Below are 25,952 nucleotides of genomic sequence, written 5' to 3' on the forward strand. Positions count from 1 at the left end.
TTTGATCATTGGATTCTTAAATTGTAAGAATATTCTGGGACCTATTTGTGGAATGACATGTATTCTAGATGTTTATAGACTTTCTAAAGGAAATTAGGAACGCTAGGACTAGCATACTCTAAAACCATCTGAATCGACATAAAACTAACTTTATTTCCTCAACATAGTTTTGGATAAGACATTATGGGGGGAAAAAATGTCCACAGTGAAAAAGTGACCGTGTTATATGATGTTTTTGGTCTCATTTTATCTCCATCCAAAATGAGAACCTCCAAAAGTTGAAAACCATTTTTCTCTTATGAGGTTAGGTCTCCAGGGAGAAAAGTATAAAACAAATCATAGAGATATCAGCCTATGGTTGTTGCCTTAATGACAACTTGAAAATATTTCAAATATAAAAATGGGAAGACAAATTCAAGCACAGTGTTGGTTGAAATGTACTGTCCAGTATGAAAGCTACTAGACACATTTAGCAATTTTAGTTAATTAGAATTAACTCATTTTAACTCAACATAATTCCAGTGCCCAGTAGTCACATGTGGCTACCACTTTGGACAGTACAGTGTAGAGTGCTTTCATCATTCTAGAAAGTTCTGTGGAACAGAACTGGGATAGGTTCTTAGATCTGGGGAGGGGGCACAAACAAAGAGAGGGTTTCATTTGTTGGTGATAATAGGTTGTTGATTCTATAGTATCTGACCTCAGTGTTATAAGGAGTAATGAGAAGATGCTAAATTTTAATCAAATAAGAAAGTGATATGCTTTTCTGATTTAAGAATAAATGATGCCTAATTAAAATGAATGTACAGGAAGATGAATGTACATCCACACAGGGCTAATAAAGATTGGTACATTCAATGCAAGAACCAGACAGATTTTTATATATATTGATATGTTTAAGATTTATGGTTAAGTGAATAGGGCAAAGTATAAAATGATGTATTTAAAATACTACTACTTGGGAGAAAAAAAAGGATATATATACACACATTTGTTTTTGTTTTAAAGATTTTATTTATTCGTGAGAGACAGAGGCAGAGACCTAGGCAGAGGGAGAAGCAGGCACCCTACAGGGAGCCTAGTGCAGCACTCAGTCCCAGGACTCCGACCTGAGCCAAAGGCAAATAGATGCTCAAACCACTGAGCCACCCAGGCATCCCATATACACATTTGTGTATGCTTAGATCATCCCTGGCAAGATGAGAAATTATTAGCAGTGGTTTCTTGAGGCTGATAAAGGAGGAAAACAGGGACTCCAGGACTGATATATATGAGATAGAATTGCCTTTTTCTCTATATATTTTCATTTAATTTTTAAATTTTGTTTAAATATCTGTTGCAAAATAACACATTGATATAATGACAGAGCAGGGCCATGATGATCCCCAGGTAACCAAGAAGAATAAATGTGCTATGGACTGACTTAGATTGAGGGAGATGGCTTTGGCTGGAGGTAGAAGCCTTGGAGGTGAGCACTGGGGCACCAGTACTTGTAATCCTGGCTGTTTGCTTGCAAAGACGATAATGTCATCAGGGTGCTACAATATATTCTCTAAAAAGTTCATGTATAGTAAAATGAACGCATTTTCTGTCTTTAATCTGATATGTTCTGACAAATGTATATACCTTTGTAACCACCACTTCTCTCAAGATACTTTTTTTCACCTCAGAAAGGTCCCTGGGGTGCCCTCCTAGGCAGTGCCCTTCACCTCCATGTCAGGCAGCCAACTGATCTGCTTTCTGTCATTATAGGTGGTATCAGTTTTGCCTGTTCTAGAATTTATGTAATAGGAGTCATATTGCATGTGCTCATTGGTACCTGTCTTTTGCTCACGATGTTGTATCAGTGGTTCATCCTTTTGAATTGGGTAGAGGCAGTCTGCTCTGTTCTTAATTAACCAAATGTGGATTGTCTGTAGCAAATAGCCTGGAATTTATGACCTCTCTCCTACCCTGTTCAGTGCTCCCTAGCCCTTGATAATACACTTTTGAGCTGTTTTTCTAAGCCAGGGATAATAAAGTGGTTTAACATCAAGTTAAACAAAACTGCTGATATCTGGATGGGCAGGAGGAGGAGCAGGAGGCCTGTTGTGAATGTGCTCAGCTGCTCACCTGGGTGCCTCCTGCCCTTTGGGCCTTGTGCCTGTAGATACGATTCTGTTCTTGAGTTCTGTGCCCAGATTACTTAGATTTAAAATGCCGTTACATTTTGGGTATTAGGTCATTGCGCATAGTGGAATCCTGTTTATGTAGAATAAAAAACAAAAGATTAAAACCTAATATAATGTCTGACATAAGGGGGCCTGGCCTAGAAGTTCGGGCACCATGCTGGGCTCTGCAAAGAACTCCAGGACATTAACCTTCATAAGTGGATTTTTAGGTTTTTCTAACATAACTGGTAGCTGCTAAGGGGAAATTATAGCAAATTGGAGAGAAATGTGTATATTTTATTGTACTGATAACCTCTTTCTGTTCTTTATACCTTTAAAACCACACCCAGTGTTTAGAACAGAAGACACTGGTGTACCTAACTATGAAACAATGTATAGATTGAATCTTCTCCAGCTGACCTAATATGTATCTTTTAAAACAAGTAAATCTTTGATTAGGGAAGCTCTTTATAGTAACTGTCAGGTAGATAGGCTAAGGAAAAATGAAAGAGATTCAGGTATTTGAGGATGATGTTAGGGAGAATGTTCTTATCTTTATTACCCCGGGAACTCTTAACCATGTTTATTACAGATACTCAGTCTGCAGATGAAGCCAGTGCTTGCTTTGATGCATTCCACTACTAGGAAGAAGAGAAAACAGTAGCATTGACTTGCATATGGCAGGAGGATTAAATATGTAGAGAGTGGAAATGACAATTCTGTTAATAAATTATGAGTGATACATTTGGTTGCAGTGCCTCCAGATCAACTTTTTTCCCCTGCCTTCAACCTGTACTTATGGGCTATGTCTGAAAAAGTGATCCAGCATACCATTTCTCTTTCTGTGGTGTTTTAAATTTGTAGTCATAGGTATTTTCCCCCTTGAAAAAAATGGATTATATTTTTATAGTTGTTAGAGCTCTCAACACAGAGTAATGTAGATTTTAAGGAGAACATTGCCTGTCACTAATGTGGTACCATGAATAATTCTACTGTGGTTGAGCTGAGCTTCATAAACACTAAAAATTTTATAAGGTGAAAAAGGAGAAAAGGCTACTTACCTGTGTCACTTGTCCTGTAGGACTGATTTGGGAGGAGCAAAAATGTTTAGTCATGAGCCAGTTGGTATTAGGAGTACAAAGTGTGTGTGGGGGTGGAATTCATAAGGATAAGTACATTACTCTATCTACAAAAATGTGATTCTAATATTAACAAACTCAGGTTTCTCAGAATAAATATTTTTATTGCCATAACCAACTGACTCTACAAAAATAATTTTCTTGCTTATTTTTCCTCTTAAAAGGGAAACTATAAATAAAAATAACATCAAATTTACACTGTTAATAATAATAAATGTATTTACCAGATTTTTCATTTCGGACTTCTAAATCCTGACTAAGATGGGGTGGAACTTCTGTCCTAAAACCCTGTTTTGCTTTTAGGGATCTAAAAATGTACAAATTTCAAGTTACAAGAATGCTTTCTATAATTGACATTATCTTATTTTTATAAGCTTTGACTTACTAAGAAAATGTCCATATTGGTCTGCTTATGTGGACTTAAGTGGCTGAATGAAAATCAGCTTGTGGTTTATAAATATTAGTATCACCTAGATTTTTCTTTAACAAGAACAGTTTTTAAGATATATTCTTAAGGGAAGGCATTTTATAATTCCTCTGAATTTAATCAAGTCTACAAAAAAGATTAATCGGGAGAAATCTAACTCAGTTGTATATGATATAATGAGTTCTTAGAAGCAATAAATGCAGTTGGACATTGTTTACATGACAAATGTTGAATGTATTTAAAATTTAGAAACATTTGTTTTTTAAATCTGTATATGATTAACTAAATGCAATGTTCAGTTTCTGAGGAAATTTCTTTTTCTCTGTCAGGAGTATATCTTAATTATTGTGGTACATCAATGTATGAACTTAAAGTTTTGATAGAGACATTAAGCATTAAAGTGTATGATAAAAATTCTTTATTAATAAGTTTTAATATTGTTTTTTGTTTTTGTTTTCCCAGAAAGCACAAACATGCCAACAGAAACTAGATAGGGAAATTTCCAACTTTCTGAAAATGATTAAGGAGTGTGACATGGCTAAAGGTAAAAAAAAAAAAAAAAAAAAGTTGGGCATACTACCAAATAACACCTACTTTTTAATACAACCCATTTTCATAGATGTTGATCCTTTGTAGTTTTGTTGGCTATACATGTTAGATGACTTTCAGTTTTAATTTAGAATTATGTTTGATAAGACTATTTTGAAATTTTAAAAAAGCTGTTAAAATCATGGAGGAGGCTTGGTTTATAGTTAATATTTTATTCTTTTAAGAAAAAAAAAGTTAACATTTTGGTGCCAAAAATTTATTTTGGCTAAATAATGAGAGTCCTACTTATGAATCCCAGAAGACTTGGATTTTAGAATCAAACTGACTTGGTTAGAATTCTTGCACTGCCACTTACCAGTTGTTACTTTGAAGAATACATTTAACTTCTCTAAGCCTCAGATTCCCCATCTGTATATGAAGGGGCTGGTTGTTCTCAGTCTTGGCCTTCTATGATTCTACGAATGTATATGTGACCTTGACTATCTAGTAGTTAACCTGCCTTTTACTAGTAACTCTTTATGTCTTCAGTCTCCACTGATTATGAATCATCCAGCATTAACTATAAATACTCCAAAAGTCAAAATAATATATAATACAAAGTCAAAAGTCCAATACAAAAATTACATATTGAGAAAGAAGTATTACATTGTAAGTTAAAAACTGCTTCTTAGACTTTAGATTCCTAACCATTGCTTTAGATTTCAGCTATGATGGGTTTATAAGTACATTCACTGAAATATAATTAATTCACTTGTCTGAGTTTAACTATCAGCTTTAATCACAAACTAGTTTCCCTCTGTAGACTTCTCAGTTCAGTTTATATGTGTCCAGGTAATGCAAAGAAATTCTAATGTTAGAATAAACTGAACACAAATATTTTATATCTGTCCAAATGGACCTCAAGCATCCCTTTATGTCAGTTGCATAAACATTTATTTGTATCACTGATGATAGCTTTGAGAATGACAGCAGTTAAGTCATTTTGATTATTGAGGGCTGGAATACTATATTACTTAGCACTCTTCATCCCCGATGGACTTTTTAAATAAGAGGAGCTTCATTAGATACAATTCACAGTCTAAAATTTACCTGTGTGAAGTGTACCCTTCAGTGGTTTTTAATATATTTACAGTTATGCAACTGTGACCACCAGTGAGCTTTTAAAACACCATCTTCAAGAACCATCAAAAATAAAAAGAGATACTAATGACATCTTAAAAGATGTAGAAAATGTCCAGAGTTAGATGAAATATAAGGATTAATTCCTTTAACATGGACCAAAGAAAGAAATTACATTAGAACTACAACCAACCAAGTTAAGTTCTTTTATTTATTTATTTTTTTGTTCTTTTTTAAACTTTGAGTCAGATCTCTTGGTTCAGATCTATTTCATGTTAGTCATGACATGTCACTCATAACGATGGTATGCATCATTTGTGTTTTTAGAGATGCATAATACTTAATATCACTAAAGAGATAATTCATTTTGAACAGTGCCATCTGGGAAACTTCAAGATGTTTATGTTCTTACAATGTTATTTCATATATCTACAATGAAACAATGGATTTATACACAAACAATTATAAATATTATTTCTGGAAAGATGAATGTAGATAGGTAAATCTGCATGTTCTATAAATAGTAAATAGGATTAAGATGATTTCACGAATGGGATTAAAGAGTTGATGGTAACTCAGTTACCTCAATGCCAAGAGATAGTACAGAGTAATCTTGCACCACGCATTTTGTTGCTGATAGATAGTAGCTGATAGATACATATTCTGCTCCAAACTGTCTACATAGTTTGCCAATAACTTCTTAAAATGAAAAACTAAAATGTCTGTGAACAGAATTCAGGCCTTGTGGTTGGGATTGTTAGTTGTCTTATATTGCTACAAAATTATGTGAACTTTAATTTACTTACTACTCCCTTACCACTTATTCCAACTGTTTTGGCTCTGTGTCCCCTTAAATCCAGGTCTCTGCAGCAGCCTCCCCTGTGGTCTCCCTTCATTCTATCCTTAAAGGGAATCCAAAGGCTTTTAGGAGCTCTTACAGCTCAGATCCTGTGAAATACTGCACTATTGCTGCCAGATTAATTTTAGAATGGTACTATTTTGATCATAATTTTTTTTCCCATTGAAAAAAATGTTTCACGGGTCTTTGAAAGTATAGAATAAAATACAAAGTCTTTATCCTGGCATTTAAGGACTTTCATAGCCCAATCACAAACTCATTTTTCAATTACAGATCTTCCTCAACTGTGTCCTAATAAGCCCATTGTAAAGTGAGAATCTCGTAAGTTGAAAATGAATTTAATATACCCAACCTACTGAGCATCATAGCTTAGCCTAGTCTACCTTGAACATGCTCAAAACACTTCCAATAGCCAGCAGTTGGGCAAAATCATCTAATACAAAACTTTTTTTTGTAAGATTTTATTTATTATTTGAGAGAAAAAGCGTGCACACATGCAAACATGCTTTAGAGCATGAGTGTGGGGGGAGGAACAGAGTGGGAGAGAGAGGGAAAGGGAGAGAATCCCAAGCAGACTCAGTGCTGAGCATGGAGCCAGAAGGAGGGCTCAATCCCATGACCCTACAATCATGACCTGAGGTGAAACCAAGAGTCAGAGGCTTAACCAACTGAGTGTGTGCCCAAAGCCTGTTTTTTTTTTTTTTTAATTTTTATTTATTTATGATAGTCACACAGAGAGAGAGGGAGAGAGAGGCAGAGACACAGGCAGAGGGAGAAGCAGGCTCCATGCACCCGGGAGCCCGACGTGGGATTCGATCCCGGGTCTCCAGGATCGCGCCCTGGGCCAAAGGCAGGCGCTAAACCGCTGCACCACCCAGGGATCCCCCAAAGCCTGTTTTATAATAAAATGTTAAATATCATGTAATTTATCAACTACTGTACTGAAAGTGAAAAGAGAATAAATATCTTGAGTACAGAACGGTTTTAAGTTTATTAGTGGTTTACTCTGGTGATGATTTGGCTGATTGGGAGCTATGGCCCCACTGCCCTGCATCATAAGAGATATTCACATTGTGTACTGCTAACCCAGGCAAAGATCAAAATTCAGAATTTGAAGTATGGTTTTTACTGAATCTGTTTTGTGTTCATACCACCATTAAAAAAAATCCTAAGTCAAACCACTGTAAGTTGAAGACCATCTGTATTCATTCTCTGTTTTGGTCCAAAATATCTTCTCTTAATACCTTATTTCCTTAAACCTAATTTCTATCTGGATTAATCCCAGAATTTATATATCCAGCATTGGCAACATATCCTTCAAGGTTCAGTGAATGTGGTACTAAAACCTCTACTCTTTTAGCTTTATCAAGAGCCTGATTACAAAAACAAAATCACCCAAACTAATAAAACTTTTGGAAGATTTTCTAAAGGCCAGTAGTCTGTTCTTCCATAAAACTCTATTACCTACCGTAGAATTCTTGGAAGTGGAATTAGTGAGTTAAAGCATATTAACATTTGTGTGCCTGTTGATATATTGCTAAATTACTTTCTAAAAAAGACTTTAATAGGCCAGCTTCAATACATACACTTTATTGCATGTTACTAAATGTATATAGCGAGTCCTGGTTAAAGAAATTGGAATGAATATTTTGGCAAATTGAATTTAAAATAAAAATAAAAAAGATAATGGGAAATATAATTTTTAAAAAAATAAAAGATTAGAATGATTTCAGTTATTTAAAAGAAAAAAATCTTAAAGGAAAAAGCACTTTTGTTTAACCTACTTAAAACTCTGCTCAACATCTCAGTTTTGAGTAAACACACTTCTCACTTCCTTCACTGTTGCCAATGAGGCCCAAACCATCATTGTCTTTCACACAGCGTGGAAACAGTCTCCTAAGTGGCCCTCAGATTCTACCCCTGCCCCTCCCGTCCTTGCCCCAGGGACCCTTTAAGACATCAGTGTATAAGGTTCTTTGCTCAAAACACCTGGTAGATTACAGGTTATCTAACTAAGAATGAAAAACAAAGTCCTTCTAATAACCCCCACACCCTTCTAGTCCTTTTTGACTTCTCTGTCCTGATCTCCTAGTTGCCTCTGCTTACTCGTCTTCCAGCCTCACTGGCCTTCTGGCTGCCTCTCGAATAGACTGGCCATATTCCTGCCTCATATCTGGGCCATGCTAGCCCTCTGCCTGGAAGTCTTTTCTCTCTGATACTCCTGTCCTCACCTACCCTACTCTTTAACAGAACCTTCTGGCTATAGACTACAGACTTCTGATTGGACTCTGCAAAAGGGAGACCCTGTCAGGGGATTGGTGGAGGGGGTGAGAACAGTCAGGTGTTGTCCTCCCTCCCCTTAGCCTGGCTGCCTGGGGTATAATAGCACCATTGGGTTCCTGCCCCTATCTGAAGCCCTCCCCCCGCCCAATCCCACCCCACCCCCCACGACTCCAGCTCCTGCTTGGCTTAGAGATACTGTCCAGTCCTTTTGCCTTTCTGTTCCAGGGTGGCAGCTGTCTTGCATGCCAGTCTGTTAGTACACTTGCCCTCCCGTACTTTGTGTGTCATCTTTTTCAAAGAAGTTTTCAGGTGCCCTTTCTGTTTGCCAGCCACTTCCTTCCAGGACCCTTACCAATACCTCATTCTGGCCAAACTTGCAACTCCCCCTAACACTTGCTATTCCCCTACCTTGCTTTGTTTTCTTCTTTGTCACTTATCAAACTTGCTGTGTGTGGGGGTGGGGAGAGAGTGTGTGTAGTTGATTGTCTCTCCTATTAGAATATAAGCTCCACGAAGGCAGGAACTTTTGTCTGTTTTATTTGCCGATTGTCTTCAGCACCTTAACATCGTGACACATGTGGGCACTTGCCATATATACAGTTGACTCTTGAACAGCATGGGTTTGAATTGCATGAGTCTGCTTATATGTGGCTATTTTTTTCTTTAATTCAGCACAGTACTGTGAATGTATTTCTATTTTTTTAATCTCTTCTCTCTAGCTTTTACTCCATTGTAAGAATACAGTATATAATACAGCATATGAAATACATGTTAATTGAGTGTATTATCGATAAGGCTTCTGGTCAGCAGTAGGCTCTTAGTAGTTAAGTTTCAGGGGAATCAAACATTATATGTGGATTTTTAACTGCAAGGGGGTCAGTGCCCCAACCCCCATGTTGTTCAAGGGTCAACTGTCTGTTTTGAGTGAATGAAATGAATGACTCCTTACCTAGCTTATAAATTGATAACTTCTTTTGAACTCAGAAACAAGTACTAAATTTGTTTTGTCAAATTACTATATAGATTATACAAGTGAGCACTGAACCTGCTACATGACAGCCATGCAGTCAGTGGTGGATACAGAGCCTCTCGCCTCTCTGGAGTTCCCCTTAATCACAATTCTGATAGGATCCTCTCAGGACTGTTTTCTATACTATTTGAAAATAATATAGATATTTTAGGTATGTTTGCTTTATTGGACGTTATATTTATTATTTTTTTAAAGATTTTATTTATTCATGAGACAGAGAGGCAGAGACACAGGCAGAGGGAGAAGCAGGCTCCATGCAGGGAGCTTGATGTGGACTCCAGGATCAAACGCCCAGAGCTGAAAGCAGGCGCTAAACCGCTGAGCCATCCAGGGATCCCCCTGGACATTACATTTAGCAATAAAAGCATTGTTCAAGTTCCAACTCAAAAAAATCCCACCTCTTCTCAGACTCTGCTCCATTATTCCATCCCATAATAGTTATTCCTTTCTCTGAGTATTTAACATTTTTTAAGTGTCTGGATAATTTGTTTGCTATCTATGTCTTATAACATCCCTGATACCTTTTTATTTTCCCTTAACTCTACTGTAATTCATTTAACACTTGCTGTTTTGAACTTTATTGTCTCCATTGCAGCCAGTGCAGATTATATATAGACAGAATGGTTTAATAGTACTTGTTTAGTGGGTGATTGCGTTCACCCTGGTCGTCTTAATTTGAACAACAAAAAACATTTATATCCTCATATAGGGACCTCTCAGTTTTTTTCAAGTTACAGTTTTATGTAAAGGTTTTAGAAGGTCAGTTGATTTTTTTTTTTTAAAGATTGTATTTATTCATGAGAGACACAGAAGGAGAGAGGGACAGAGACACACAGGCAGAGGGAGAAGCAGGCTCCATTCAGGGAGCCTGACTGGGACTCGATCCCGGGTCTCCAGGATCATGCCCTGGGCCGAGGCGGCACTAAACCAACCGCTAAGCCACCGGGGCTGCTCGGTCAGTTGATTTTTATATGCAGATATCATTTTCTTTTTTTTGAGGAGAGAGTACTGATTTTGATTTTCTTGAGGCATGTATATAATTCCAATTAGGTGTGAAAGTCAGTTTTTAAAATGCCTCTTGGCATGCAGGTTAGCATGTCTCTTATGTATGTAGTCAGATGAATTGCCATTTTTTCCTTCACAAAAAAAAAAATACATAAGGCTTCATGAAGAGGATAGCATTTGAACTTGGCCTTGAACAAAAAAGGTTTAAGTGGAGAAACTTCTGAATATGAATAATTATTCCAGTATTTGAGGAAGAGGATGTATCTTGAACAAAGGTTTGGAGGCAGTAAAGTAAGAGTATTTCTAGGAAAACAAGTATTTTCAGGAAAGCAGTCTGGCTGAAACTGATTTAGTTTATAGTGTCTTAAATGTTGGCTAGTGAGTGTGGACTTTTTCCATATTAGGGGAACAATGGAGGTCATTTGTAATAGGTTTAGTTTGCCAACATAACAAGAAATAAGTATTTCCCCAATAGTTTTAAAACTTACCCAGTTAAAAATTGTTATCATGAAAATGGCAGATATGAGCTTTTTATATATGTCTCTAAAGTTAAGCTTTTCACCTAAGATCTTCTAGCATCTTTCCTGAGTTCAAAACTTTTTTTGCTCAAAAATATGACATTTTTCCTCCGAATTAAGTGTCCAATTCTTATAGTAGGCCAAATATGGTTACATACTGGTCTTTTTACATTTGTTCATTACAACTTCGTCTCTAATAATTGGCTAAAATATATTTGCATTGATTCCCAGTTGGTAACTTTTCTAGAAGCCTGGTGGCTTTATTTCTTTTTATGTAACAATATGCAAACATCATCCTATAAGAAAGAAGCATGCCACTGTGAACCAACTGGCACCTGATATGCTGCCCTGGCACTAGAGTATCAGTTCTTATATAGACCTACTGTGCAAGTTACAGTTCATTTCAAAATCTTGCTTGAACACCAGAGTATCAGAGAAATTAGGTACTTGACTCTTTTGGACAAAAGAATTTGATGCACTCTCAATAATGGATTTTTAAAAGTCAATAGATATTTCTTGGGGTATCTTTTAAAAGGTTACAGGATCTGTTTTATTTAAAATTCTGAAGTTCATAAAAATTTGACATTTAAAATTTCATGCTAATCAAGTATATAAAAGTGTTAAATATCCCAAACACACAAAATTGTAGATGATTAAGCATGTGATGGTATTTAATTGAAAAAAAAAATACATCCATGAATGACTATGCTTGCATCTTCTTACCATTTGTGCCATGAAAGTGGAAAATTACTAGATTACCCAGAGCATTTATGGAAGGCAGAGGCTGTGCCTGATTTTTTTTGTACATCCCCTCACCGTACTCAATCCACAGCTCTGTGTGAGACATCTGTTGAGGTACTATTTAAGTCCTATGGCATCTGGCATATGGTATTCTTTTTTGCTATTTAGCAACTAAAGAATAAATCTTCACAATGTGTATCGAAGATTCAAAATGAAAAATATGTAAAATCAAATTTATTTTAGGATATAGTAGTTTTCAATTGTTTGGGTGTTCTTTTTTGTTTGGGTGTTAAGAATAGCTAACACTAGGAAACTATTCAATAAAATGAAAAATAGAATAAAATGACATTTGGTATTTATATCCAGATAATAGTGACAGGTTGTTCATACCTTTATTCACTTACCTTTTCCTTTTGTTGCCTGCCCATTTTGCCTTAGGAGTTTTGAGGAATAATTTTTCCAAGAAGAGGACTTTTCTTTGCTAAAATAAATCACATTCCTATAGAAATCTTAGAGAATGAACAATAGCTACGATTTTATCACCTAGAAATAATGACTGTAAATCATTTGGTATATGTTCTTAGTAGATTTTATTTTCCTTTCCACTTTCCATTTGAAAATATTTGTATCTTGAAGGGACCCACTGTTTTATGGCCTGATAATAGCAAATTGCTGGCATTTGAATTTGATTACTTTTGCTTATTGACCTTATTTACTGTGTTATAAGAATCATGTTCTAAGTGAATCAAGATTATTTAAGACAGGGTGGTATATATTTGTCTTTTTCCTTTTAAGTTATTCTTAGATGAAAGGCTTTCTTAGTATTTATATTTGATAGAAGGGACACATTTAAAGGATCTAAGTGTATAATTAACACAAAGGTCTAAACTATTTGAACTAAGAGCATTTCTCTAGCATTAATCTAGACACAGGATATGACATTTTACTTGTTTTTTAAGTGATATATGTGTATTTTTCAGCTTTTTCTTGTCAGCATTTGTTTTTGTTTTGGGTAGGGTTTTGTTTTTGTTTTGTTTTTTGGTTTTTATTTTTGTTTTTGTAATGGGTAAGTGGATTAAGATTTCCTTAGGGAAGAAAGGAAGGTAGTTGATATTACCATTTCTTGTTCCCAACTTCTATTCTGAAAGATACTGGCCTCCAGAGGGACACATTTTTAAGAGTGAAAATACCTATTTCATGCCAGACATTTGTCCCATAAATACTAGAGAAAGTTGAGTTAATACCACCTTTAGGTGTTAGCCATCATGTCAACTGCCATATTATTTTTAGTTCTTGGCTTTTGAATAAAATTACTTATCTACTATAGAATATCATGAAAGGAAATGTTAATCCACTGCTTTTCTTAAACATTATATTATTATTCCTGTAAACTTTTAAAAAATATTTTTAAGTTTTATTTTTTTAGTCCTGACTCTTCTCCTTGCAGGATATTGGCCTTTCTAGGACAAGGTTTCATCTTTTCTTTTACATACCAATTTATGTGCCTTGTGTATAGTAGATGCTAATAATGATGCTCAAGGAATATACAATATGCTTTGTTTAGGCAGCTAGCTGGAAGGAAACATGAAGTCAGTAGACATAAAAATGTTAGTGGTGCCTGGCTGGCTCAGTAGAGCATGCAACTCTTAATCTCGGGGTCCTGAGTTTAAGCTCCACAGTGGATATAGAGATTACTTCTAAAAAACAGTGATTTCAAAATATTTATGGTCTTTAAATCCCACTAATTTTATTTTCATTTTTAGACATGCTTCCATCATTTCTTCAGAAAGTTGAAGTTGTCTCTGAAGCTTCTAGAGAAACTTGTGTAGCTTTGAGTGATTGCCTTAATCTCTTCACTAAACAAGAAGGGGTAAGTAGTTTGGAATCGAATTTTTTAATAATTGGGTGTCACATACTAGATCATCCAGTAAATCACTGCTTTCAAATTGTCCAAAGGTAGGAGAAAATAGTCTTAACAAAGAAATTGAAAGCTTTGTTTTCACTAAAATTTGGAGAAATCTTTCATTCTTGATTAAGCAGGATGATTCTGAAGTAACTTGTGTTCATATCTAATTTACTTAAATAGCTGTATTTATCAACCATGGTTTAAAGTTCTACTCAGAGTTCTTGTGGCATTTCAACAGGAGGGTTGTGAAAATATTGTAGAAACCAAAGGTTTTATGTGAAAAATACATGATACTTGTATTTAGTAAATAAAGCGATATCATACTTACCTATGTGAACTCTCAGTGGATTAAATATCTTATGTTCTTTACCCCCTGCTCTCTCCCATTCACAAAATTGCCATTTACTTTTCCAAATATTAGAGTGGTAAGTTTACCCGTTAGTAATTCTTTTTCCAAGGATTGAAAAGTTGTAAAGATGTGTTTTGGCTGTCTGGACTAGAATTTTTCTTGTTTTATTTTTTTCCCCTTCTTGTTTTCATGATGCTAATGCAAGTCAAGCAGCCATAGGCTTTCTTTTCCATTTTATTAATTTCTACATATATGTTCAGTCTTCAACTTTTTAGATTAAGACACCATATTTCTTATTCTTGTTATAATTTATTTGTAACTTTTAATTTGATATTAGGTTTTGGGTAAAACAAGATAGATAAAAATGGTTTTATATGTTTCATATGTAAAGATCTAAAATGTGATTACAATGGAAGCTTTGGAAATTCACATAAAATTTTCTAAATGCCAGGTTTGTTATGTACACAACGAATTTCATATTTTATTTGGAGAAAAAAGTATATGAGTAATCTGAAATTCATTTAAAACAAACTTAGAGAAAGTCTTTAACAATTTTATTAACTATCACAGGAAAACATAATTGTTCATTGAAACCTTTAAATGGTTGATTCTTCCAATACTGTTTGAAAACATTCCCTCTCAGCATTTGTATTTTTGGTGATTTCATATTCTAGCTTATTTAAATGAGGCATGATTTCATGATCTAAATAAATCTAAATAGTATTTAGAAGATTTTTGAAATGAACAAATTATGTCTAGGGATTCAGGTAATATTTAATACATTGTAATACTAAATTTCATTAACATCTCTTATATGGCACCTGGTGGATGGATCAAATGTCTTTGTTTTAGAGGTGTATAGTTTCAAGGTAAATGCTAGATTAAAAGTAATTACGTCTAGAAGCCAGCCTATACTAATTTTTAAACTGTTTGCTTAAAAATATAGCCTAGGTAATTACTTCTCTGAAAATCCAGATGTGCAAGAGTATATTAGCTTCAAGTTTAGGCTAATTAGACTTCTAAATTTGTCATGAGGATTAAATAACAAAATGTATGCAAAATACTTAGCATAATTCCTGACACATAGTAAGCCCTGAGTAAAAATCAACAATTATTATTGTCGGATACTGTTTAATTCTTAACGCTTGTGACTCCTTTTTTTCTGATGGCATTTTGGAGCTTTTGTCTTTAGCACTTGAATTCAACTCGTTTTGGAAGGAGGAGGTATTGTCTAAAGAAAATTTGAGTATTTGTAAATGATTATGTTCTTTTCATCCTTATTATTCAAGTGACAAAGGTTATTTACGTTCTCTGAACTTTGATATTTTTATCTTTCAAATAAAGGAGACCATATAGTAAGTCATTAACAGCACTAGTCTGAAAGTCTAATGGACGTTTTTATAATCTGACTTTTCCCTAACCTACTGTGGGGAAGTTTCTGTAAAATGAAAATATATAAACACCTCAGTGTCGTCAGGTGTGGGGATCAAATGTATATAGATGAATAATATGTATATAGAGCATATTAACATACTGTGGTACACAGTACTCATTTAGGAAATGGCATTTGTTGCTTCAAACTTTCAGAGTATCTTTAAGATTCTTTTTCAGTAATGCTATAAATATAAAATATCAACTCTGTGAGGTTCTCAAAAGAATTTATTCTGAGAAAAAGGATTATAGACAAATGGGCCCCGAAATATTTAAAAGACAAAATGGGATCATTGAAGTTAGTTTTTCATGTGGCTAAGACCTACAACATGGGACTTTAATAGTGTACTTGAGGTACGAGAGCAGAATAATTTGACATTATAATGCTTTATTTATCTGGAATCAAATTATATATCTATTATCTAGAAATTTTGTTAACAGTCATAAGTTTTGGGATCCCTGGGTGGCGCAGCGGTTTGGCGCCTGCCTTTGGCCCAGGGCGTGATCCTGGCGACCCGGGATCGAATTCCACGTCGGGCTCCCGATGCATGGAGCCTGCTTCTCCCTCTGCCTGTGTCTCTGCCTGCCTCTCTCTCTCTCTCTCTCTCTCTCTCTCTCTCTCTCGCTGTGACTATCATAAATAAATAAATAAATTTAAAAAAAACAAAACAGTCATAAGTTTTGAATTCAGAGACTGGGTCTGATTCCATGCTTTGCTCCTTAATCTCTCTTTGCTACAGTTTTCATATACAGTTTCCTTTTTAAAGTGGCAACCAACCAAAAAAGAATGTTTTGAAAAATAAGTATGATCATCTTGGCAAACACCCTATAAACTATACCTGGCACATAATGGGGATCCAGTAGGTCTAAGTGATCCCAGCCCCCACAGTAGCAAAACTGTTTTTATTGTAATCTTTTGATGACAGTTATTCTGAATGTTATGCATTTACATCTTATGCTCAATTGTTAACACTTATCTTTTCTAGGTGATTGTCCTTTTGTCCTTTTCTATGTTCATAATTACTCTGTGTCTTAATACACAGATGTCTTCAGGGGGTAATGTTTATAGAACAGTGTAATTTGACTAAATGGCCCAGTCCTGCTAATGCTCTTGAATTCACTTTTGCTATTTATGGGTTTAAAATTTTTTTCTGTTGATTTTTAGATCGACTGTGTGTCTGTCTGTACCAGTGGACCACTGATCCCTTCTGATTTATTCTTTCTAATGTTGTTTACTAAAAAGAAAACCAGATAATCAAACTTGCTGGTAAAACTATGTCCACAGTAAGAGCAAGCTGGCTCTGCATGAGAAATGTAGGGGTTTATAATGAACACAGGTTCCTGGATTTGGAGCTTTGTAGTTCTGTGGTATGTGAATATTCTCTGCTTATTTGGGGATGCTTTGATAGGACCCAGATAGTCAACGTTTTCCATAGACCTCTACATAAATGGGGTGGATTATGGATGCATATTTTACTTGCAAATAACACTCTTTTGTTGAAAAAAAAAATCCTGCAATATAGAAAGCAAGCTGTAAAGCTTGTGATTGACTTACTAAAGAGAAACTTACCAGGTGTTTTTAGGGTTGGGGAAACATTAGAGAATGTGAGTGCCTTCATTTGTCTTTACCTTTGTTTGAGAATTCCATTCAAAAAGCTAGTGGGACGCCTGGCTGGCTAGTGGGGTGCCTGGTAGAGCACAGGGCTTTTAATCTCAGGGCCATGAGTTCAAGCCCCACATTGGGCATGGAACCTACTGAAAAAAAATTCAAAGGCTAGAAACTGGCTTCATGAATTATGTTTGTTTCTGTACTTTTCCTCACTAGAAGGTGGTATCAGAAGTGGCTAAAACGTCACACAGTGCCATCATTGGTCCCTTTCTTGTTTGGCATATTATTGAGCTCCCTCTGATATTAGTCAAACCAGTTTTTCCAAAGTAGGAACTTGCTTATTGAAAATTAGTGTAAGCTCACTCATAAAATCCTTTATACTGCCTTTTTTTTTTTTTAAGATTTTATTTATTCATGAGAAAGAGACATAGAGGGAGAAGCAGGCTTCCTGCGGGAAGCCTGATATATGGGACTCGATCCTGGGACCCTAGGATCACACCCTGAGCCTAAGGTAGATGCTCCACCACTGAGCCACTCAGGTGCCCCTACTTTATGCTTCTGTTTTAAAATTCCTGACGGCTAAAGAGCTGTAACCCAAATGTATGATTGGGATGACAGTGGTGCTGAGTTTGTCGTGTAATGGAGACATCTGGACCTTCAGTTGGACCAACCAAAAGGTAGTGCAACTTGGGACCAAATGCTGGTATCTTTGGAGAGAAGCTCCTCCTGTGAGCTTTCAGCTCTATGAAGTCGAGGACTCTAATATTCCTAGTCTCTTGGGCTGTTGAAGATAACTCCTTTAGTTATCTCTTTCATTTTTTATTGTTTATACCTTTTGGGCCTTTACCTCTGTCTTCAGTCTCCTCCTTTCCCTCTGCTCTGAGCAAAATTCTGTATTAAACATGGAGGCAGTGCCTGCATTTGCTGCCAGTTCCTTGCCACTCCCAACCCCCCAGTTCCCTATCTTATTCTTTCCTTTCCTTGGCATCTGTCTCCTTCCATCCTGCTTCAAAAACAGCTCCTCTCTTTTGCATTCTCTACTCCCTTACAGCTTCTGTCTCCTTACATTCCTTTCCAGTTCTATTTTGGAAATGTGATACTTTCTGTTTCTACTTCTTTATTCCTCAACTAGCCCACTGAAACCATGCTTGCCAAAAATCTGCTTACTGCTAAATTAGAGGATACCCTTAAATTACCTTGCTTGTCCTGTGACAGGTCTGGCATTTGACTACTTGCTTTTTGGAGTTCTTCTCAGTGATTTCCATGGTGCCTACCTCTTCTGGCTTCTCTTTCCTTTAGAGCAGTTCCTCCTCAGGTTTCTTTTGAAGCATCTTTTCTTCTGCCTGTGCCTTGAGTGTCAGTGTCCCTGGTTTCTGTGGGTGGCCTTCTCACTCAGCATTCTCCTTGGATGATCATAGGCATTCCTGCAAACAGAAGTCCATGATGACTCCAATATCTCCACCTTAGATCTCTCCTGAGCTGTGAACCAGTATATCCAGCTGCCTTTTGAACACAGGCATTATATCACAGGCATTTCAAAACCAGTGTGTCTAAAGCTGAATTATCCATTCAACTCAGAATTAGAATTACCACCTATCCAGGAACCCAAGCCAAGATCATGGGAGCTATTCTCAGTTCATCCTTCTTCCTTATCCCCCTGCCCCGCTTTTATCAGGTTCTGTCATTTTTACTCCCTGTCTCTCAGCTGTCTGTCTCCCTGTTCTCCCTCTCCTCCCACCCAGCACTCAGCTCCTGCACTGCCACTTTGTGAGGACAGAGCTCTCCGGATTGCTCTGTTGGATGACTGCCACCATTTCCTCATCCCAGGTTCCACCCTTTGGAACTGGTTTAGATATCCCTCCTATTCTGAGTCCTTTCTGTTGTAGCACTTAACACATTGTATCATTATATATTTACTTGTCTGATTATATATTATGTATTGACTCAAAAGCCCCTTAAGTAAGCAACTGTATCTGTTATTTTTGTAGCATCTGTGTCTAGTATAGTACTTGTCATGTAGTAGGCAGTTAATAAATATCTAAATGAATGCAAATGAATGTACAAAGGAAAGAATACAAAGATCAGACCAATCAGGGTCTACTCTCTGCTGTCTTGACCTTGAGCAAATTAATACATGTTTGGGAATTTCACTTCCAAATCTGAGAGAATACAGATGAGTTATTTTATGTGAAGTTCCTCAATACAGTGCCTGGCACAGTTTAGGTTCTTTGTAAATTGCCTTCTAAAACATGTTATTTTTACTGCCTAGTACTACTTTTGTAGGCTGAATTCATTCTCTAATTTTTAGAACCCAGGAGGAAGATTCTGTAGCAGCTGCATTTAGTGCCAAATGTGAATTTTCACAATAACATTTAGTTATCAGTTTACAATGGGGGAGGAGGGAAGCAAACTGACTTTTCAAAGACACCATGAAACCTCATTGACATTAATTCCAGATTTTCTAGTGTACTGTTGTATCATCTTTTACACATTTTATATCTGTAGCCTGGTTACAGCCACCGCTGTTGGAACAGCAAACTTAAAGTACCCTAGGATCTTGTCAAAGAAATAGTTTGGTTCAGTATTACTCTGCTCCCTAAAGTTTGAGGACAGGTTAATACTGTTTAAAACTAATACTGTTTATTATTTTTAAAAATACTGTTTAGAACAAAAAGTCATGTGTGCCCCATCCCTATCAGAGCTTAATAGTTAACTAGAAATTTTATTATCCTGAACATCTCACTTAGTGTAATATTTATGTGGTGGGTTTTACTGTCCTTTGAATCTGTCTACCCTTCAAGCCTGGCTGGAATAAAAAAAAAACATCTATTTCATATAAGTAGGTTTCACATCAATAGGATTAATACCATTGTTTTCCTCATTGCTCAAATGGTAGCTTAGAAAGTGCTTAAAAAAATAAATGCATGAAGTCTAGTTCAATCTTTGTAATGGAATTAGAAACATTCAGTGAAAGCCTGACTAAGGGTCAGTTACCTTTGAGGCGCAAGAGACCAAAGAGGATTCCTCCGCTTTTCCCCAGGGGCGGGCTGGCTCTTTAGAAGTTGTCAGGGCAGGCGTCGCCGGGAGAGGGCTTGAGCACCCAGCCCGCTCTAGGACCTCGCAGGAGCCTCCTTGGGATGCACGCAGAGCTCGAGTAGCAGTTTCCTTACTTCCTTCCCTCGAACTGCGGGCCAGCGGTCTGCCCGTCGCTCGGAGGGGCTGTGTGCAGGCTCTCGTTGTCCCGGGCAGGTCCCTACCTGCGCCTCAGCGGAGCGGGCCCCGCGGGAGGGGGGCCGGGGGAGGAGGGACTGGACGACGACAGCGGCAGCGCGGAGCCGCCTGCTGCAGGCCATTCGCAGCGCTGCTGCTCGCACTCTCCCCGGCGAGCCCTGGAGGAGGGCGGCTCTGGCTCTGCGGCGAGGGGCGCTGCACGGACCTCTGGTGGCCTGAGGGCCAGAGCGGGAGTCCTGGGCCGACACTCTCCTTGACCTCCCTGGAGCCCAGGGCGGGCCGAGCAAAGGTGACTTAGGGAGACCTTGCGGTGCCGCCCTGGGTCGCGCCTCCGGGCTGGGCTGGAGGGGAGGCGGAGGAACAGGAACAGGCCGAGCGCGTTTGTGCTGGAGCTGCCCAGGGAGCGCAGGGCGGAGCGCGCGGGCGGGGATCCCCAGATCCGGCCCAGGTGGGTGAGTGCGTGTGCCCCCTGGGGGCTTTGCGCGGTCAGCCTCGGGACGGCAGAGGACGCTGGGGGGAGGAAGTGGGGGAGGGCAGCCAGACGACATCTAGGGATGTGAGTAGATCCAAGAATAGTTGGACGCGTGAGTGCAGCCTCCGGCGAATGGGGAGGGTTGCGTGAAGCCGGGACCCTCCCAGCCTGGCCAGGGTCTTCCTTGCCGCCTGTGTACTTGTGTCGGGTTCCCACAGGGAGAGCCACTGGGGGGAAAGGCAGTGGACAGCTCCCCTCCCCCCCCCAGCTAAATATTGGTAGTAGGTCAAGTGGGGCCGGAGTGGGAGGAGTAAGGCAGTGAAAGACATTATTGTCCTAAATAACCTTTCAAGTTAGTGATTTTTTGCTTGTCTCTGCCCTGGCTGACATTGAGATGAACTTACCATCCACTGTGTGAGGCCGCTAAAATTCCAAGGAAACGCATGAGTGGATTAAAGAGAAAAAGGGAAAATTATACTGGGGCTGAGGAGTGGGGAGGGAGATAGCCTTTTAACTTTGTTTTGATTAGGATTTTTGATTACTCATAGGCTTTCTTTGTAGCCTAAACCAGTGGAGAATCACGTTCCCTAGCATTCAGAGCATGTGGCTAGTTGTTTTGTGTTTTTTGTTGTGCTGGTTTTTTCTGGATTTGGAGAGAGGGTAGTAAGAAAGGAAAGATGCCAGAGAGGAGCATAGTACAGCTTTTGAGAGTTATTAAAGCTATTAAAAGTTTCTTAATTTCAATTAGGCTCAAAGACAGAATGAAGGCATTTTGTTTTAAAGACATGGAGTAACTTAGGAATCTTTTTCAAAAGAGAAAAATGCTTGAAATGCGTGTTGGTGGAAGAATGTGTAGGCTAGAATATGGGGATCTAAATGTAAATTTTCTTTTCAGTTTGAGGACACACTGAAGTTAATCGCTGGTCCAAATAATGTTTGATTTCAGCGAGAAGCTGATAACTTTGGTAGTTAGGTTGGTTTTGACTGAGTAGATATTCTGTCTGAACATGATGACCAGAGAGGTATTTCAGCTTTTGTCCTGGTACTACTTTTACTAGACTGGGATCTTAAACGCATTTGTGTCATTGTGAATATGATCGCAAGACTCTGGTCTCCCCTCTTTAGAACCTCTTTAAAAGTTAATTTTAGGGAATTTCATTGAGGGTGAAAGTGACCTACATAATCTCTGTTCCTTTGCTTGTGCATCTTGCAAAATGAGGGAAAATTAAAAAGCTCATTAGATTTTCCATATTAAAAGCACATGCATGTACTACAGGGTAATATATAAATTCAAGCACGTTTAGAATACTGTACATAAGATAATTGATAAAGTAATTATGCAATAGTATGTGCTCTGAGCTTTGTACAATTTATATTTGTCATCTGTATTCTTTTAATAGGCTTTTATGAATTAGTATTTTAGTATTCAAATATATAGTTATGTTTATAAGCTCTGTGAGGATTATAAAAATTTTTAATTCCTTTAAAAATTAGAAATCTAGATTTTTTTTTTACTTGGTCCATAATTTTATTCGTAAACTTTCAGCTTGTATGTATAGTCAGGAAATAGACTACAAGTTAATTTTGGAAACAGGTAGGATGTAAGTTAAATGTTCTTACTGTTTTTAAAAGTTTTTAATATGAAGTTTATGTAGCATGAAGCAGGTTTTCATTTTGATAACTTGTGAACTATTTGATCAAAAATACTTAAGATTGTAATTATTTCAGCAGTATGAAAAGAGAGTGTGTGTGTGATATTAGCCTTGTCATGCTTGGTATGACCCCAGATCTTTTCCTGATAACTTTTTGTATCACAGTGGTACCAAGTCTGTAACCTGCATGCAATTGTATTTGACTTGTATTCCTATTACTACAGTGCCTAATTTTTATGCTATCTGATGAATTTTGAATGAGTTATAGGCAGACATAATTTTCCTTTCATTTTAACTTGAGTAATAAGGCTATAACCCATATACATTTTTATAATGCTCCACCATTGATTGATATCTATTATTTTATGTAAAAACTTCCTTAATAAGTATTTACATAGTGTTTACCTCATCAAGTATCTTGCTAAACCAGTCAAGGCTAGATGAATTAGAAGGGTTTTCTTGAAAAGTTTTATCAAATATGCCTAAAGAGGTATCCCCAAGGTAAGTTAGAATGACTGAAAGATTTTAATCAGGGGAGATATTTAATCAGATTTGCTCCTTATGAGAAGGATTAGAGGAAGTCCTCAAAACAGGGTGACCAGGTGCAGGAATTCAAGAGAGAGATAATCAGAGTCTAAACGTAGCTGGTGGCTACCAAAGATAACCTCCTGGGAGCTGATGATAGTTGAATAAATGAGGAATGAAGGAGAAGATGGAGTCCTAGCTGACTCCCAGGCTTATGGTGGATAAATCACTGGATGGAAGGTGACTAAAGGAGGGAATAAAGGGAGTAGGGGGAGGATGAGTTCACCTTCCGACATGATGACATCCAAATAAGGGCAGCCTTACTCATCCAATAAAAATTTACAGATCATTGGTATTGGAGGTCACCTTCATAAACATGGAGCTTGTTGAGTAAAGAATATCACCCAGGAGACATACAGCTTAAAAGGTTTGAAATCAAAGGATTGAATACTGATATTAAAAGACACGTGGGAGAAAAGAAAGCCCGTGGACAGCACTAAGCAGCAGCAACAGCTGGAGAGGCAGGAAAAGTCCAGAACAGTGGAGGCCAGTGGGGACAATTGGGTCAAAATTTTGAGGTAACAAACTAAGATGTGTTCACTATTGGTCTTTGATGAGGGGAATTCTAGAAGCATGACCTAGGGAGAAGCTAAATGGCAATAAACAGCAGATTAAATGGGAAGCGAAAAAGTAGAAATAAAACAGACTGGTTTCTATAGACAGTCATAATCTATGAATAAACTACAGTTTTGTTTGTTTGTTTCTTTCAATTCTTGCATCTCATTTTCATGTTCCTAATGTATTGGCCAGGTCCTTTAAGACAGTGGTGAACAGAAGCTGAGATGGTGGGAATCAATCCTTGTTTTTTAAAAAAGGCACAGTTCTAACTTCCAACGACTTACTATTAAAAGTGATACTTTTAGTAAATACCATTTCCTAGATTAACAAAGTTCTTTTTCATTCTTATATTGTTGAGTTTTTTTTTTTAATCATGAAAGGGGGTTCCATTTTATCATATTCTTTCTGCATTTAATAAGAATCATAAGGTTTTTCTTTATTAAGGTGGCAAATTTATATGTTTTTTTTTCAAATTATATTTTTTTAGACTTTTTAAATGATAAGCCATCTTTGTTTACCTGGAATAAACCTAATTTGGTTATTGTATTTAACGTTCACCTCAATTTGGTTTATTTGGATTTTAGCATCTATTTATGAGTGAGATTGGCTTATAATTTCTCTTTTTTGTTCTCATCAGACTTTAGTATCCAGGTTTTACTGGCTTCATAAAGCCAGTAAAGTATTCTTTACTGGATACTGGAGTATTCTTTATTGGAGAATACTGGAGTATTCTCTTTTTTCCCTGGAAGAGCTTATATAAAATTAAAGTGATCTGTTCCTTCTTGTAAAGTCATCTTTCTGAGATTTTTTTAAACTATTAGTTAGAAATATTTAATAATTATAGGACTATTTTAGTTTCTGTTTCTTGTTGGGTCAATTTTAACAAGTTAACTATTTCCAGGAATTTATCCTTTCCATTTAAGTTTTGAAATTTATTGTTATAAGGCTGTTCATTGTAGTCTTATATTGTCTTTTTAACTTATTTTGGATCTGTAATTACATATTTTTTCCTGATGTTTTCCATTTTTTTCCTAATATTTATTTGGATCTTCCAATAAATTTCTCTTTAAAATGAGTCTCTTTAAGGTTTTGTTTATTAGAATATTTTTCAAAGAACTCTCTTTAGCTTTGTTATTTGTTTCATCTTTTTAATTTTTATAGTTACCTCTATCACTTTCAGTTTATTTTTTTCCCTAATATCTCTACATTTATTATTCTCTTGTCTCTTCGAAGTGGATAATTTTTTCAAAATTTATTTTCCATATTTCAAGTTGTATGTTTTGTAATTCTAGTATTTTATAATTGAGTTAATATATTTCTGCCAGCTTTATCCATGACTTTGATTTTCTTACAGACTTCAATAATGCATTCCTAGACTTCAGTTTTCCAGACTGAGGACTGCTAACATATGTAGAGTACTGCCCTTTTAATATTTAAAACATGTAAAACTTTTGCCAGGGTTTTAATTACTTCCATTTTTTTTTTTCTCTCTCTTACCTGACTCTTCTTGTTTTCATTGGTTGGCATTTCTGTTTCCTTTCCAGACTTGCTTCTCACTTTCTTCCTCTTTTCTTCACCTTCACAACTTCTTTTCTGACTCTTGACAGTCTGCATGGTGGGAGAATGATCATTATTCCCTTGCTTTCTTTTTTTTTTTTTTTCAGTGTCTTTCCAATGTTCTCCCCCATACTTAGAGGATTTTTCTATGATCTGATCAGTGTACTCCACCTTGCTTTTTCCCTGTCCTCACAGCCGTGGCTCTAGCACCAAAGGTGAGAAAGTAGATAACCTGTATCTGATTTTCTTAAGATGCTTAGAGGTTCACCTTTACTTACTATATGATCTTTGTTAACTCCTCACATAATCTATCCAACTACTGATGATGATGTCAGGGGACTATGGACAGGGCCTAGGAAGAAAGCATAGATGGCAGACTATAGATCTGCTCTTTTTTTTTTTTTTTTTTTTTTTTAATTTACGATAGTCACACAGAGAGAGAGAGGCAGAGACACAGGCAGAGGGAGAAGCAGGCTCCATGCACCGGGAGCCTGACGTGGGATTCGATCCCGGGTCTCCAGGATCACGCCCTGGGCCAAAGGCAGGCGCCAAACTGCTGCGCCACCCAGGGATCCCTATAGATCTGCTCTTATTTGGAGTCCTGAGGCACGGACTCCAGGAATAACGACCCTTCTCTTCTTGCTATATGACTCTGGGTGACTTATTCCAAGGCCTCATATTCCTCCTCTGTAACACAGAATTAACACAGACCCCTTCCCTCTACTTCAGGAGTTGCTGTGAGACTTGAGTGGTATAAGGATAAAGCCATTAGTTTTATGAGA

General features: G+C 37.0%; 1 protein-coding gene and 1 long non-coding RNA gene across 8 annotated transcripts in view; one reads left to right on the forward strand and one right to left on the reverse strand.

The window, feature by feature from the left end:
• LOC129508984 (uncharacterized) overlaps positions 1–20,244 on the reverse strand; it is a 56,673-nt gene extending 36,429 nt beyond the window's left edge. The window contains exons 1-2 of the long non-coding RNA XR_008664260.1: positions 20,110–20,244; positions 18,312–18,539 (exon numbers count right to left, since the gene is read on the reverse strand). This is a non-coding gene — a long non-coding RNA (uncharacterized LOC129508984). The remainder of the gene's footprint in view (positions 1–18,311; positions 18,540–20,109) is intronic.
• Positions 1–25,952, forward strand: part of OSBPL1A (oxysterol binding protein like 1A) — a 223,488-nt gene that overhangs the window by 92,591 nt on the left and 104,945 nt on the right. For 2 of the 7 annotated variants that reach the window (XM_055324315.1, XM_055324316.1), the window contains 2 exons: positions 4,179–4,260; positions 13,584–13,690. In XM_055324315.1, the coding sequence (XP_055180290.1) occupies positions 4,179–4,260; positions 13,584–13,690 (189 nt within the window). The other 5 variants (XM_055324317.1, XM_055324319.1, XM_055324318.1 and 2 more) reach the window with 5 other exon arrangements.

The sequence above is a fragment of the Nyctereutes procyonoides genome, unplaced genomic scaffold (genome assembly GCF_905146905.1).
Source record: "Nyctereutes procyonoides isolate TBG_1078 unplaced genomic scaffold, NYPRO_anot_genome, whole genome shotgun sequence".
Lineage (NCBI taxonomy): Eukaryota > Metazoa > Chordata > Mammalia > Carnivora > Canidae > Nyctereutes > Nyctereutes procyonoides.